This window comes from Esox lucius, chromosome 2 (assembly GCF_011004845.1).
Source record: "Esox lucius isolate fEsoLuc1 chromosome 2, fEsoLuc1.pri, whole genome shotgun sequence".
In the NCBI taxonomy this organism is placed as follows: Eukaryota; Metazoa; Chordata; class Actinopteri; order Esociformes; family Esocidae; genus Esox; species Esox lucius.
In genome coordinates, this window is record NC_047570.1 from 17,411,774 (window position 1) to 17,427,115 (window position 15,342).

At 43.2% G+C, this 15,342-nt stretch overlaps 1 protein-coding gene across 2 annotated transcripts in view; it reads right to left on the reverse strand.

Annotated features, from left to right (window-relative positions):
• Positions 1-34: 34 nt before the first annotated feature.
• Positions 35-15,342, reverse strand: part of cgnl1 (cingulin-like 1) — a 35,085-nt gene continuing 19,777 nt past the window's right edge. For both annotated transcript variants that reach the window (XM_029123377.2, XM_029123376.2), the window contains exons 9-19: positions 12,713-12,919; positions 11,950-12,054; positions 11,665-11,817; positions 11,392-11,562; positions 9,504-9,665; positions 7,603-7,692; positions 3,241-3,324; positions 2,885-3,009; positions 2,264-2,372; positions 2,007-2,170; positions 35-1,809 (exon numbers count right to left, since the gene is read on the reverse strand). In XM_029123377.2, coding sequence (XP_028979210.2) covers positions 1,656-1,809; positions 2,007-2,170; positions 2,264-2,372; positions 2,885-3,009; positions 3,241-3,324; positions 7,603-7,692; positions 9,504-9,665; positions 11,392-11,562; positions 11,665-11,817; positions 11,950-12,054; positions 12,713-12,919 — 1,524 coding nt within the window. In that variant the 3' untranslated portion in view covers positions 35-1,655. The remainder of the gene's footprint in view (positions 1,810-2,006; positions 2,171-2,263; positions 2,373-2,884; positions 3,010-3,240; positions 3,325-7,602; positions 7,693-9,503; positions 9,666-11,391; positions 11,563-11,664; positions 11,818-11,949; positions 12,055-12,712; positions 12,920-15,342) is intronic.

Consider the following 15,342-nt stretch of genomic DNA (forward strand, 5'->3'; position numbering starts at 1 on the left):
TAACTGATCTGGAACTCAAGAGACAATAAGCATGTATGGTTAACTAAGGGTAACTTTATTTCATTTTAGTCTCAGCAACGTACACATGTACATATAGAGAGGTAGTGGTAGTGTTTATTCTCACCCCCCTCTCCAAAATGACCGGCACACACACACACACACACAGCCAATGGCCCTTTCTTCATTCCATATGGCAACAAGAGCCTTGAACAGTGCAAATCATCACAGTGTAGCAAACATTACGATTGTCAATACAGCTCATCCGCAGAAACTCCCTCATTATATAAACTTGCATAACAGAGGGCAGTCCCAGCTAACAGGAAAAAGATAGGCACAAGAGATGCTCATAACCACTACTGTATGGTCATGTAAAATATTATTAGTATTATGGTCCCACAGAGGCAAATACACACAGGTAGACCACATCAGAATTGTTCATTACACAACAGATTGACTCACAGCTCCAATATTAACACTGTCTCACTGAGGATATAGTTAACAGAAACATATATAAAGTCTGATTCTTCTAAAAGTAAAATGTCTATGAAACACAGAGATTAATCATGTTTAGTAAGGAAGTTATGTGGGTGTTACTAAAATCCACAAATATTTTACAATTAAAAATGTATTGAGTAATTGAACAGTCTCTTTTGTTAGTACAGAAGTGAAACTAGAAAAATACATTTGAACCTGCTTTGATTAATTGATTTGTTTTACTTACCTGGTCTTTATTAAGTTCTATTTTATAGTATATAAAAAAAAAGCAGGGTTGAATACTGCCATAACTCCCTGGTCACATCTCTGTGATTAAACAAAGGTTTTCTTTAGACCACACTATCAAACTGTTATTCACTAAGCTTAAAAAAAAAGAAAAAGGAAAGTGTATGAAGAATCCCTTATAAGTTTCCCTAAAAACATATTACCTGTCATTCAGCCATTCCTTCATATACTCAAAAGTAAATAAATAGCAAATATTTCACTTTAAAATGTGTATATGATTTCATATAAGGCCTTGCACTCTGCACTAGATTTATATGAAAAAAACAGTGACTTCATTACAAAAGTTTGTATTATACCTGATAAGCGGCTTAACATTTGATTAATGATATACAATCTAGTGAGGGATTAAAACATATTTCAGCAAGGCATTAGAGGTTACTGAATGCTGTCATGTACAGTGGATGACAAGGTGAATACTCTGAAAGTCAATGCTGGATAATACATAAGACATAATACGACACATGCAGCGATTAACTAAGAAACCCTACCGATAATTCAACTATTGTGAAATTCTAATAAATCTTTTCAAAGACCATGTAATTAATTGTCATTATGTAATTATTCTATGACAATCTATACACTGTGAAATAAAAGGAAAAAAGCTTGTAACGCATGGTCCCATTATCACTATGCTATTGGCTAGTTTCCCATTGTGACCATAAAATATTCCATAGTGACGAGAAAGTAGCCTCTGAATAGAGGGTCCTACAATTGCTCCAGGACTGGCTGTTATACACTTCAGATGGGGCTTTCACACATAGTTCTACTTCCTTTGTGTAACTAAAATGTTGGACCGGACTGTATACAATGCTCCGTTGTTCTGTTTGCGTGAAGGGCATCGCTGCCTTCAGTAGCAGTCTCTTGATTGTGTTGGTTCACAAAGAAAACGTTGATATGACATTGTCTTGGCTGGAGGAGCGTTTGTATCCAGATGAAGAGCTGAAGTATGTCTCTCCATCCGTACTTATGTCGTCCTCATCCTCATCATCGTCCATGTTGTTGAGCAGAGGAGCAGAGTTGGTCTTACGCCTTCAGGGAGGGAAAATAGGACTGTTATTCTGTCTGGGGGACTGGGTGAGGTGCCTTAGTACAACTGGTTACAGACTGGGAGAAAGTGGGCAGAGGCCGACACATGGAACATATTTGTGTTAGACTACATCATCCAGGCGGTTGAGTAATGTCCTAGAGCTTTTGTAAGGAATATGTTCAGATGAATTGGTGTTTACCTCATCTCGCTGCGCAGGACTTTGAGCTGGCTCTGAAGTTGCTCGTTGGCCTCCTGCTGTTCGTCCAGGTCTCTCTGCAGCTTCTTCTTGCCATGTTCCAGCCGGTCAATCTCCTCCTCCGCCTCATCCATCTGTCTCTTCAGAGCCTTCAGACGCAAGTTTAGCTGCAGTAGGAAAACAAAGGGTTACACATTGTCTGTCTGTGCGTGTGTGTGTGTGTGTGTGTGTGTTTGTGTGCGCGCAAGATGCATCCTGACCTGGTCCTTCTGATCCTGCAGTGAGTGGTGCTCTTCATCAACTTGCATCATCATCTCCTTCACCTTCCTCTCCAGCCTGCGGTTTACCAGCTGTAGGTTGGCACGTTCCCTAGACAAGATGGTATTACAGGTTAGACTACTGACCCCCAACAGTCCACATACAGTTACAAAGCAGGTGGGGGATCCAGGAGAATGACCCTGGAAATGTGAATTATTAACTGGATTATAATGGACATTAATACATTTTTGGTAAAATCAGAAATGTGAATTACAATGATTTTTTAAACCTGAAATCGAAATGTTTTGAATGAACATTCTCTTGCAACAGGGTTGATAATTGTGATCCTACATATGTACTGTACTGTCTGGCCCTACGCCACATACCCAATGCATCGACACAGTTTACAGTTATTTACAGTCTCATAATGACCTAAAGATTGAACAAAGTAGCTGACCAACCCCATGAACCAAGGTGGAATGTGAACTTAATCTGAGAGCCAATCAGACAGCTTCAGTAAATTAGTCTGTAGACACTGGTCTGTACACTGGGGCCTCTCCTCTCCCTCTAACCTCTAACCAACCCATAATCCCACTCCTCAAGGAACCCAACCCCAACCATACCTCTCCTCTCCCTCCAGCCTCTCCTCCAGCTCCTGGATCCTGCTTTCCAGTTGGCTCACCAGCCCCTCCTTGTTAGACTTCTGGGAGCCCTCCAGATGGGCTATCCTGCTCTTCAGGTCCTTGTTCTGTATGAATCGATGTGAGAAACAACTTTTATACACATAGTTCTACTTTAATGACCTAATGTTTTGGTCAAAGAGCCATTGTCAAGGCAGAAATATAGAAATGGAGACAGGGACGGTCAGATGGATTAGATGAGTGCTTGGTATGAGCCTAACAGAGCTGTCACCGATAGCTTGCCGTTGTTTCCCCCCAGACAGGAATGGAAAGAGTGGGCAGAACAGGGCTGTGTGTACCTGTCTCTCCAGTGTCATCTTGTCACACTCCAGGTCCTGCCTGCCAGCTCTTTCCTGCAGGAGTTCATTCCTCATCTGCTCCACCTGCCAACCACAGCAGAGAGGACTGTCATCGCAAAGGTTACAATCTGAGAAAGCCATTATTATCAGAAGCTGCTTGTGTGTTGGTATGAAGAAACCTTTCAGTACGTGTGCAGTTTTTGTAGTGCCTAACTGAGGGTTGCAGCCAAATCCTGTATGGATATTGTTGTTTGGTTGCATTCCTCTGAACTGATATCACGTAAACTCTCAGTAATATCCATGTTCGTAGGCATATTTTGTTTTACCAAGTGCCAGAAATCCACTTATGACCAACAATTTATCAGGAGGTTGAACTTCTCTCCAAGACCCAATAAAGATTTTTGTTTTGTTTTTTAGCTTGACTATTTCTGTGAAAGATTAGGAACAGAGAATAAACAACCTTTGACTCCTGGTTGCTTTTCTTGAGCTAGGATTGCAAACCTAAATGCTCAAACTACTTAAACAATGTATTCTTCTTTTGGGCCTATGCACTAAAAGTTTGTGTTTGAAATCTAACTGTAGCTGATTCTCAGCTTTTGAGGGTATCTGTGTACATATTGTTGAGGCAATATAAGCTAAACAGGTTTTTCTGGTTTGCATTAGCCTTTGGAGTCTGCAATTGGTGTCAATCAACATATGGACCTCAACTGTCAATGGAAGTTATGGAAGCCATTATAAAGCTAAACAATCTTAATCTATCAAAAACATAGTCAAAACTTGTGTTACCAACGACAACTGTTTAGAACATAATAAAGAGGAAACCACTGTTAAACTTTGTAATTGCAAATGGCCTGGTAGACCAAGGAAGTTATTTACAGTGCATGACTGAAGAATGTTCAGAATATCAAAGAAACAAAATGTCTGACAGATCAGAAACACTCCCCAAGAAGTACGCATGGACGTGTCTGCCATTACAATCTGCAGAAGACGTCTACAATGCAAAGTGAAACCACGAGTTTGCCTCAAAAACAGGATGGCCATGTTACAGTTTGCTCAGAAGTTCATAAAACAGCCTGCAGAGTTCTGGAAAAAGATCTTGTTGATAGATGAGACAAAGACAAACATTTACAAGGTGAAAAAAAGGAAACTTTGAAAGAAAACAAAAAGAACTGTCCAACATCCACAGCATGCCACCTCATCTTTGAAGAAAAATATGTAGGAGAACGGGAGTGGTATGCCACTGGAGCTGGCTCCATGTCTATACTGATAATGAACTGCTGACGGCAGCAACTGAGCAAAGTGAACAGAAAAATCTTGCGAAGATCTCTAAACTCACTGGACAATGCTACATCATAAATCAATGTAATGTCCCTAAAGCACACTGTCATGGAAATAAGAAATAGTTTGAAGGGTCTAAATTCAATTGAAGACTGCCTTACAATGCTGAAGAGGAGATTTAAGGCAAAAACACCTCAAAACACACCTCAGCTGAATGAGGCTGTGCTGGCAAAGCGTCGCCGGACAGGATTCCCAGCATCTGGTGATGTCACTGGATTGCAAACTTGCAATAAACGCTGGACTCGGACATCACATTAATCTGTCCTAAAACCTTTGGTGCCCTGAAAAAGGGGATTTATGTGGTGCCATTTCCTAATGATGAAACCAGTATGTACACAAATACCAAAATAAAACTAGAGAATCTGCACTTCAACCTTAAAGCAATTGTTTGGTTTTGGAATCCAAAACCAAACAGCCATAGAGACAACAGAAAAAAGGCTTCTCGGTCCCAATATTTCCTGGGGTCACTGTATGAAAGAAGAAAATACAGCAACTCCATACGGTGGGTGTGGCTTGTTTCTCGTAGGGGAGCTTAGAACGGGTGATATTTTATGTCAATTAGTGTGTGACAGTGGACTGCTCTGATGAACGATGGGCCATATAACAAGTGGACCCAGCGCAGTGCTGGAGGGAGCTGATTCAGCAGACTGGAACATACAGGAGCAACTAATCGGCTTTGTGAGAGACGGCGGGAAAAGAGAGGAGAGATTATTCTCATTTAGACAGGAGGAAAGCACCTGGTGCCAGGAGAGACGCAGGTGCTCTGCCTGCCCACCCCCATACTCGCCGCCCCAGCCACCGCTGCTACGCAGACCTCCTCTCTCCAACACATCCTTATGCCCTAACCCCATCCACTTCACTATGACTGCAAACCACTCCACCGTTGCCTAGGAAACTCACACATTATCCCAGCTTTGCAATGCCACATTGTCTAGCACCACTATTTTCTAGGTGCCAGGCATTTCCAAACTGGTTCTCTCCTTTTAAGTCTCTCGTACTTTTGTTGAGGTCTTTTAATTTTCATCCATTTCCAAGTTGAAGGATTTTGCAGACCTAAGCCCTTAAATTTACCACTGCTCAAACAATGAACTCAACTGTATAACAACTAGACCCATCTTTTTTAGACATGAGGAAAGAACTATTGATTGCATTGCATTACACAAATCAATGAGAGAGCTGTGAGCTGCAGCAATATTGTGACAGGACAGATCCTTACACAAACATACACATACCCTGAGTGGCTGATCCACATTTATTCTGGAGCTTCCCGAAGCTGAATATATTCAACAGAGCATGCAAAAAACATAACACCCTGTGCTCTAAAACAATGTATAACTCAACATGAAAAGGCATATTGACATTAATTAAGACTGGCTGACATGAAATGGTGCAGAATTATGCTGGATGGAGCATTGTAATATTGGAAAATGTTCATATTTGCAGTAATAGTGGATTGATAGTAAATTTGTATTAATCATCAGGCAGTTTTTTGGGTGCCTACAAAAGCTCATACTCAAATGCATAATTTCTATTGTCAAATGGAAAAGCTGCATCCTCCATCATTGGCGTAACTAAGAGACGCAATCACCTCTCCTGAAGCCCCACAAACAATGGCAGAGAGGGGCAAGCAAAATCCCTGTCATTTCCTGGTTGAAAATATTCCATACAGTTCTCTCAATGTTTGTTTAAGCAAGAAATCCGTAACTGATTAGAGTAGAGAATTGCCATCTAAACTGCTAAAACAACAAATATAGTTTTTACAGCATTGGTAAGCTGATCAACCAAAAGTTAAACTTACTAGCGCCAGAGGGTTTGAATGTGAACTACTGTTGCTGCAATTTATCTAGCCTAATTAGAGATCCCCTTCCAGAAAGACAATTAATGTAGTGATTGAATGCAGTGGTGTCTTTTTTTTTTTTACAGTAATACCATACTTTTATATCCCTTTCTAATACAACACTGCAATTATTATGTGATTTGTATTCTGTTCAGTTACATATATAATAAGCACTTTAACAGAAGCTTCAAGAATCTCTGGATCATTTGGGAGACATATCTGCAGCCAAGGTCTAAACAGCAACAAAGTACAAAACACTTCCTATTGGAAAAGCTCATCCTGTACATGAGTTGCATCTGGAACAATGTAATTTCCCCATGAAAAGGCACACAACCAGCAGTCTCCTGATAGGAGTTAGCGACGCTTTGTGACAACATCCCTTTTGCCAGGAAGCATGTGTTCCATCTCAATGGGAGCTGACAATGGCGCCATCAGCAGCTCTATCAGAAGAGGAAGTAGTGCAGCAGTGACGTCTGACTACCTCAGGATGCGAGAACTGTGATCACGCACTAGAAATGGATTGGTCCCTAAGACACAGTCACAGCTAAGTGAACTCCACTGCCTGTAAACATGAGAGGCTTGGCAGTGCGCTCATTTTGGCAGGGGCGGCGCATTAAAAAGGCTCTTTTGTGACTGATGCATAAAAATTGGATCGGCGCTGTTACACCAAGCAGGCAGCCGGCCAAACTGAACGATTATGCAAGATCCTCTTACAATGCAATAACCCCTCTCCACTCTCCAAAACACAAATTAACAGGGAACATTGGACCGACCGCCACGCCATACAGGGGGCCCACACACACACACACAGTGAAGAATGGCTCCGTCTGGGCGTCTGCGGCTGCGCTCAACGCAATCTGAACTGTCAATGGCGAGAGAGGATGGCAGTGGACCCACAAAGCACTGAAACAGACTGTAAGCTTAGATGACACATTATGCCAAGCTGCTGTGGCAAGACCTGTTCAGCTCTGTTCAACTAGACCAAGGGAACCGGTGTCCAAAAACAGGGCAGAGTTAATGCATTTGGTGGATGACAATGAAGTTAATGGAGTTGAGGAGTGTGGCGTTCAGCCACAGGAAACAGACTGGTGAATGACCCTGGTAAATCCTGGGTCCTGAATTTTAGAACCTTCTCACTGACTGGAGGTCCGTGAGAGTGCTCGGTCCGAGATAAAAGTGAGGCTCACTTGTTCTCTGCCTCTGTCGATCCTGTCCATCAGCAGGTCTCCATTTTGTCTCTCCTCATCCAGATCCAGCTCCAGCTGGTTGATCCTCTCCTGCAGAACACAGCGTCAACATTCGGGTGATTAATACCATAGACATGATAATATGACCTTGCTCTAACCACGGGTCTTCTGGGAATGACAGGTTTAGATTTCCTTCCAGTGTGTTTTGCCATCACACTGACTGCCAACAGCAGACCTGCAGTACACATAACATGTGTCAATTGGAAACTCAGGAAAGAACTGTTCCTCCCTCAGCCTTGAGTACAAACAGAGACAGACACTATAACAGACAAACTGATATTATAACAGATACGCATTATAATAGACAGAAACACACATACTGACACTATAACAGACAGATACAGACACTATTACAGAAACACATACTGACATGAAAGAGAAAGAGAGACACTATAACAAATTCACTGACAATATAATGGTTAGAGTGGCACTTCAAGGATGATGTACAAGTAGATGTTGAAATAGCTGATGGGGATCCCAAAAAACATTAACAAATCTTAAAGAAAACCAAATAATGGTGAACAAAATGTCAGACACTTTTATGGCAGAACAAACTTGTGAACATGTGTAGTAAGTGTATAAAAGGTATAATTGAGAAACACTATGACTCTGGTGCAGTGCTGTGTTTTCACTGGTGACCAGCCTTTGTTGTGTACTGGACACCGGGGACCAGTATACCAGCACCTTTTAGACCATGATGACCAGCATGATATGTTTAGCTTTTTCTGGTGTAACAGGAAAACAGCGTACACGAAATACATTTACTAAAGGATGGCCACTAGCAAAAACACAGGGAAAATTACTAAAGGATGTCCAAAAATGCCGCAGTATAAGCATTGCCAAAGCCTTACAAAACTATCCTACTTCTTCTCCACAGTTTTGGTTGGCTGTCAAATATGGTTACAACTTTTTAATGTTTTAAAAAGATAGTTTGGCCTTTTGGCAGTCTGACCCTTTATCTATCACCCCAGTCACATGAATTTTCACTTCCACTCGTAATTCTATTTAGTACTGGCTCACAAAACTACCCATAACTTCCTATGGGACACAAGATTTACCTACCAGTTCATCTGACTCAGAGATTTCAAAACCCTGAACTATATCTCAAAAGAAATATGCTGACCGCATTCCTGACAGATAAGAATCATGAACATGTGCGTTGTTCCTTAAGAATCCCTGAGAACACAGTGGACCTGACTAGTCGTTAAATCAGATTGGGGGAGAAAGGTCAATGAATGTTCCTTTCTATCCAGAAGATGCTTATCACAACCAGCATAACCAGCTAGGCAGACCAGCTTAACCAGCATTCAACCAGCACCGAGGTTGTGACTATATGCAATACTGTACTTCAAGCCAGAGAGCGAAACAGAGCAGTTCTCTAGACGACATGATGTGTTTCCTATAGGCCAGTTGTACCATGGTTTTTGACACAATAAATAAATGATAGATGTCAAATTGATAGTAGCATGAAAGCACTGCTGTCCCAATACACCGTGGGACCTAACTAGGCGTGTAGCCAATGTCTGGGGAAGCGTCACAGTGGGTGCACTCATATACAGTAGGCAAAAGTACAACCATCAGAACGTAATCTCGCCATCTTTAAATCTATAAATGTTGTTTACTGAGAATGTCAAAATGAAAAGTGTAATAAGACTGATTCATCCTCTGGCTTTAAAACGTTCAGTCCAGCATGTGTGGTACCTCAATGGGGAAAAATCTGTTGCGTGGCTGCATTGCATCTACTCACAACCCAGCACTGATCACAGCATTGACCGGCTGGAAAATTAAGCTAGTCTACACATTTGTTCTGTGGAGCTATACTTAAGATATCACCCCCATACCTCCATAAGTTTGACCTGGCGTATTTTGTCATCTTTGGTGTGGGCTTTAGTTTCTGCCTCCACCTCCAGGTCATAGACTTTCTGCTCCAGGGCCTTCACTGAGAGCACGGCATCATCTCTCTCCTTCTTACACGCCCTCAGGTCCTCCTCCACGTGGCTCAGCTGCAAGACATACACCACACAAACATTTACCACAGAACAACAAGGGCAAACAGAATGAATGCCTGGTTTACCACTACACCAAAGCCAACAACACACCACAGGTCTGTCTCAGTAATACTGAAACACATGTGTGCTTTAGCAAGGCCTTTAAAAACTGCAACTTCAAAGGAACACATGGCTGGTGAAGATGAAAGTAGAAAATGAATGTCTTTTGCAGGCCATAATGTTCCGGTCTTACAACAGAAGGAGATGTTGGCTGTCCTGAGTGGCTACGTAAAGAAGTTGAAACAGCGAGCTCAATAGCAGGCCTTAGAGGGGTGTATGAGTGGGGGAGGATGTGAAGTCAGTCATTCCAGCTTTCACAACCATGACCCTACATCCCACTCTTCCTGTAGGCCAGCTGGACAAATAAACATCAGCATATTCCATCTGAGCATGTGGAGATTATTTAAGGGTCTCCAACTTTAGGAAAGCCTCATTTGCATTGCAGATATACAACTAAAGTTAAAAAAAATTATAAGGAAGACAAACATGGATAAACGTATTACACACCTTGGAGTTACTACTTGACTGAACAGCCAAGATATTGGTACTGCCAAAATCTGAAAAGCTGAAAACAGCAGTAGAGACAGGAACCCCTCAAACTACAAACAATTAGATCTGTTTTCTGTTGTAAAACAGGCCAGTTTGCCAGGTCTGAAGCAAGCTCATTGATGACTACAACAATCTTTTTTCTGCAGTAATTCTGGCCAAAATGTTTGCATTACAAAAGGCACAAAATAACTACTCTCCCTTGGGCAGGGTAAAATAAATATTTATTTTTTTAATTAAAATGTAGAAACTTTTTATAGGTTGAAATTGCAAGCAAGGTGTGGGGATTTCTTTAAAATGTAAAACTTATATGATAATACATTGTAAATTATTGAGAGAAAGGGTGTCTATATATTTGGCTGCATCTGCACTTTACACTGGATATAACAGAAAGCAAAAAAAATTGCAAAAGGGCCTCTAATGCAGGCTAAATTTGAGACGTCTGCATATAAACGTTCAGCATGTTACAATTCTCTTTGTGTTTGGAATGTATTGGACTGAGGCTGGACAACTTTCAAACTTACTGTAGGAAAGTAGTTATCTTTAATGGCATTCTGTTGGGGTGAGTATCCCAGACACAGGATGGGGAGGACATTATTAGATAAAATAAGCCACACCCAATGTAATCCATATGATTTACTTAACAAATCCAGCAAAAACATTCCAAAGATTCCAAAGAGTTTAGTAGGTCAAACCATATCCAATAAGGAGAGGTCAGAGGTGAAACGGCAGTGGGTGGTGCAGACCAGAGTTAATACGGGGTTATATACTTAGAAAGTGAGAATATACAGTTGTAATTGAAAATAATAGATCCCAAAATTATTCTGAAGCTCTACAAAAAGAACAGACTTCTCTTACCACCCACTAAAGCGCCAACTCTTAACGCTGAAATTCCTATGAATATATACATACTCTAACCCCTTTAACCTGGCCACCAGGCCTTCACCCCTGGCACCTCCTGGTTCAGTTTAGGACAAACGGGGGGGGGGGGGGGGGGGGGGGTATAAAAAGTAGAGAAGGACACACATTCCAAAGCCGTGACCTCACTGTCCAAACCCAGAGTGGGGGTGGACACCACACTGAGCCAGAACAATTGCTCATCCTCCATTGTCCTGGTGAGTGCAGGCTAACCCACCTCTTCCTGCAGGGACTTCGCAGCCAGGCAGGATCTCTCCAGCTCCAGACCACGCTCCCTCAGCTGCCTCTGAAGATCAGCCAGCTCCCGACGGTTCTTTTCCTTGTACGCGTCTATCTGCTCCTGAAGCTCCTGGGTGGACGACTGAGACGCCTCCACAATCTCACTCATCTGCAGGGAGGGGCGGGAGGTGGCGGAGTCAGCCTTGCTAATGACCTAACATGTATGCCCACGCACGCACTCCTGTGGTGCTCCATAACCAGGACGTCTCACCTCCCTCTGTAGTTTCTCCACTGTGCGATCCAGCAGCCTCCGCTCGTCCTCAATCTCATTCTTCGTGTTCTTGAACTGTTCCTTTTGACACCTCTCTTCCTTCAGCCTCTCCTCCAGCTCTCTGTGCTCATGATTCAACCTGCTCAAGTTCCTCTGTAACAGAAGACGGACGCAACCCAATGGGTAATGACGAGCAGTCAAAATGAACCAAGCAGCGGTTCTAAGCTTTATTATTCATAGCAGTTAATCCTCTAACCGTGTGATCAGAGCTGTGGTCACTCTCACCTGTACATCCTCTAACCGTGTGGTCAGAGCACGGTTGGCACGTGACATCTCCTCTTCCTGCTCTTTAATTTCTGCCAAAGACTCTTCCAGCTGCCTCTTCTCTCTCTGTGAGGAGACACATACAGCAGCGTAAGACTACAGACAAGTTGAATGTCCGTTATTCAATACACAGGGTCCACCCTGTGACCCAGTCTCACTTCACTTCAACCCAGCCCACCCAGTCTCCCAGCCTCACCTCAACCTGGCCCACCCTGTGACCCCGCCTCAACTCAACCCGGCCCACCCTGTGACCCCACCTCACCTCAACCCGGCCCACCCTGTCTCCCAGCCTCACCTCAAGCCGGCCCACCCTGTGACCCCACCTCACCTCAACCCGGCCCACCCTGTCTCCCAGCCTCACCTCAACCTGGGCCACCCTGTGACCCCGCCTCACCTCAACCCGGCCCACCCCATCTCCCAGCCTCACCTCAACCCGGCCCACCCTGTCTCCCAGCCTCACCTCAAGCCGGCCCACCCCATCTCCCAGCCTCACCTCAACCCGGCCCACCCTGTCTCCCAGCCTCACCTCAACCCGGCCCACCCTGTCTCCCAGCCTCACCTCAAGTCGGCCCACCCTGTCTCCCAGCCTCACCTCAAGTCGGCCCACCCTGTCTCCCAGCCTCACCTCAACCCGGCCCACCCTGACTCCCAGCCTCACCTCAAGCCGGCCCACCCTGACTCCCAGCCTCACCTCAAGCCGGCCCACCCTGACCCCCAGCCTCACCTCAAGCCGGCCCACCCTGTCTCCCAGCCTGCTCTCTTGTAGCTTGGCATCGTCAATGATACGGTTGAGTTTAGCCACTTCATTCTCCAGCTCTTGTGACCGCTTTCGCAGCTTCTCCACCTCTTGGTTAAGACGTCCCGTCTGGCCCTCCACTGCTCCCTTGGCTGCCTCCACCTGGGCTATCTCCTTGCTCACTGCAGCACTCACCTGGGGGCCAGACAGAAGAGTCAGTACAAACTAAATGCAGGGTAGAAATATGTATAGTAACGTGGCAACAATAATAAGAATAAAAAACTCTCAAAATAACTGGATGGAAACATGACAGTAAATCTAAATCTTTATTCACTTCCAATTGAGCTGGTTACTGACATAGCTTGGCCCACACAAAGATAGCCTGTCACCAGCAACAAGCTGGAGATTAGGGCGAATGGACCAGTCCAATACACTTATTTTACCACTTATTCCTATGAGCTTTAACAAAACTAATGTCTCAATGGCTTCTTCTGCCAAAGTTGTACAGTTGTAGGTTGCTGTTTAAGCCTTGAGACATTTGCTTGTTTGCTGCCAGTCTTTAAACATGATCAAATTCCCTAATTAAATGGTCCACTATTGGTGGCATCCTGTCTTCGTCTGAACTTGGCTATTATGGCAAGACAGTGTGAAAGAGGACCCAGTGTGCTTTGCCTCTGCCAAGTCTAATCAATGCAGAACCTTCACTGGCTAGTATGTCTGGGCTGCTGTCCCACACATCAGGTTTCAGTCCACAGTGACCTTGAAGATTTTGAATTATATTCACTCTGCCTGAATAAGATGTTGCATTGTGTATCTGTATTAATTGACCTGCTCAAAGCCAATATGACAAAGCGTAGCATACAGTCTTGATGCAGACATTGAAATATGCCGGGATTACTGGTCATGCACAAAGTTGAATAGAACCAGACAAAAGATTCCAAGCCGCACACCAAAAAGTGTGCCTCAAGGATAAATGTTACACCCCGGTTGTTAATTATCTGTCATCAACGTTGGGAGACATACTAAGTCACCTGTCATACATTTTTATGCGGATAACTATTTTTGTTTTGTAAACAGCAGTATTCCGACATGTATATAAAGCTAAACATTTGTAAATGGAAACATTTGTAAACAACTGAGTGCAGTGACTTTATCCAGAATAACATTGTGTTGTAAGAGGAGTAGGTTCCAAGCCTTTGTATTGTAGTCATGCATTGCAGGAGATGTGCTAACATCTGATGGTTTATCTAAAAGCACATACAAGTTAAAATCATAGCAGTGTTTTATGCCAACGGTCACAGGAAATACAAGAAAAACATAATTCCTTTACTCTGACCCACAGTCTTTGAATTATCTTTAAGCCAACCTGAACCTCCAGGACCTGGTGTACCCAGGGGAGTTCAAAGGGCAAACAGATGAAAGGTTAACGAGACATGGGATTTGTAGTTGTTACCCGATACCACCAATAGGCAATGACTTATAGTGGATATAAAAAGTCTACACACCCCTGTTAAAATGCCAGGTTCTTGTGATGTAAAAGTATAAGACGAAGATAAATCATGTCAGAACCTTTTCTACCTTTAATGTGATATATAACGTGAACAATTCAGTTGAAAAACAAACTGAAAGCTTTGAAAAAAAAAGTGCACACCCTTAAACTAATACTTTGTTGAAGCACCTTTTGATTTTATGACAGCACTCAGTCTTTTTGGGTAGGAGTTTATATTAGCATGGCACATTTTGATGTGGCAGTATTTGCCAACTCTTCTTTGCAAAAGCGCTCCAAATCTGTCAGATCTCCTGTGCACGGCCCTCTTCAGATCACCCCACAAATGTTCAACTGGATTCAGGTCTGGGCTCTGGCTGGGCCATTCCAAAATGTTAATCTTCTTCTGGTGAAGCCATGCTTTTGTGGATTTGGTTGTGTGCTTTGGGTCGTGCTTTGTGCTTTTGGCTGAAAGGTGAACTTCCTCTTCAGCTTTCTAACAGACGCTTGACGGTTTGGTGCGAAAATTGCCTGGTATTTGGAACTGTTCATAATAGGCTCTGTGCACAAATGTATGGACAAAGTTCCGCTTTAGGCAGATGTCGGCATATCAGTTTCCGGTTTACCTAAGGCGATCACCCGCGTCGCCCAAAATTTCAGTTTTTAGTAGATGTCTCCAAGACCTGCCTAAAATAAGCATTAATGATGTCCATCGAATTGTTGATGCCTGGTTCCCTGCTCCAACAAGCGGAACAAGGGATGCAACCTCTACTTATCGAGTTATCTGCACAACTACGAGGGTAAGTAGTTTACTGTGGTGTAAGCTAGTTAGCGTTGTGTTCCTTTTTAGTGTAGTATTAGGCAGGACAATATAACGCATAAAAATTCACCCTAGACTCTAAAACGGCAAAAGAACGCTGGCTGAGCTGGAACGCTAGCGCATCCCCATAGCAAGTGAATTGAAACGAACCTTCGTTCAGCCTCTTCTAACCTGAATTAAGCTTAAAATTCCATAGCCTCAAAAAAGCACCAAAACAGGTCTCCTCTTTTATTTTCACAACGAAACTGAAAAATTAAAACTGGCATAGGAAGTAAACATCTGGTCTTATACGATATTAATTGCGCTTAAACC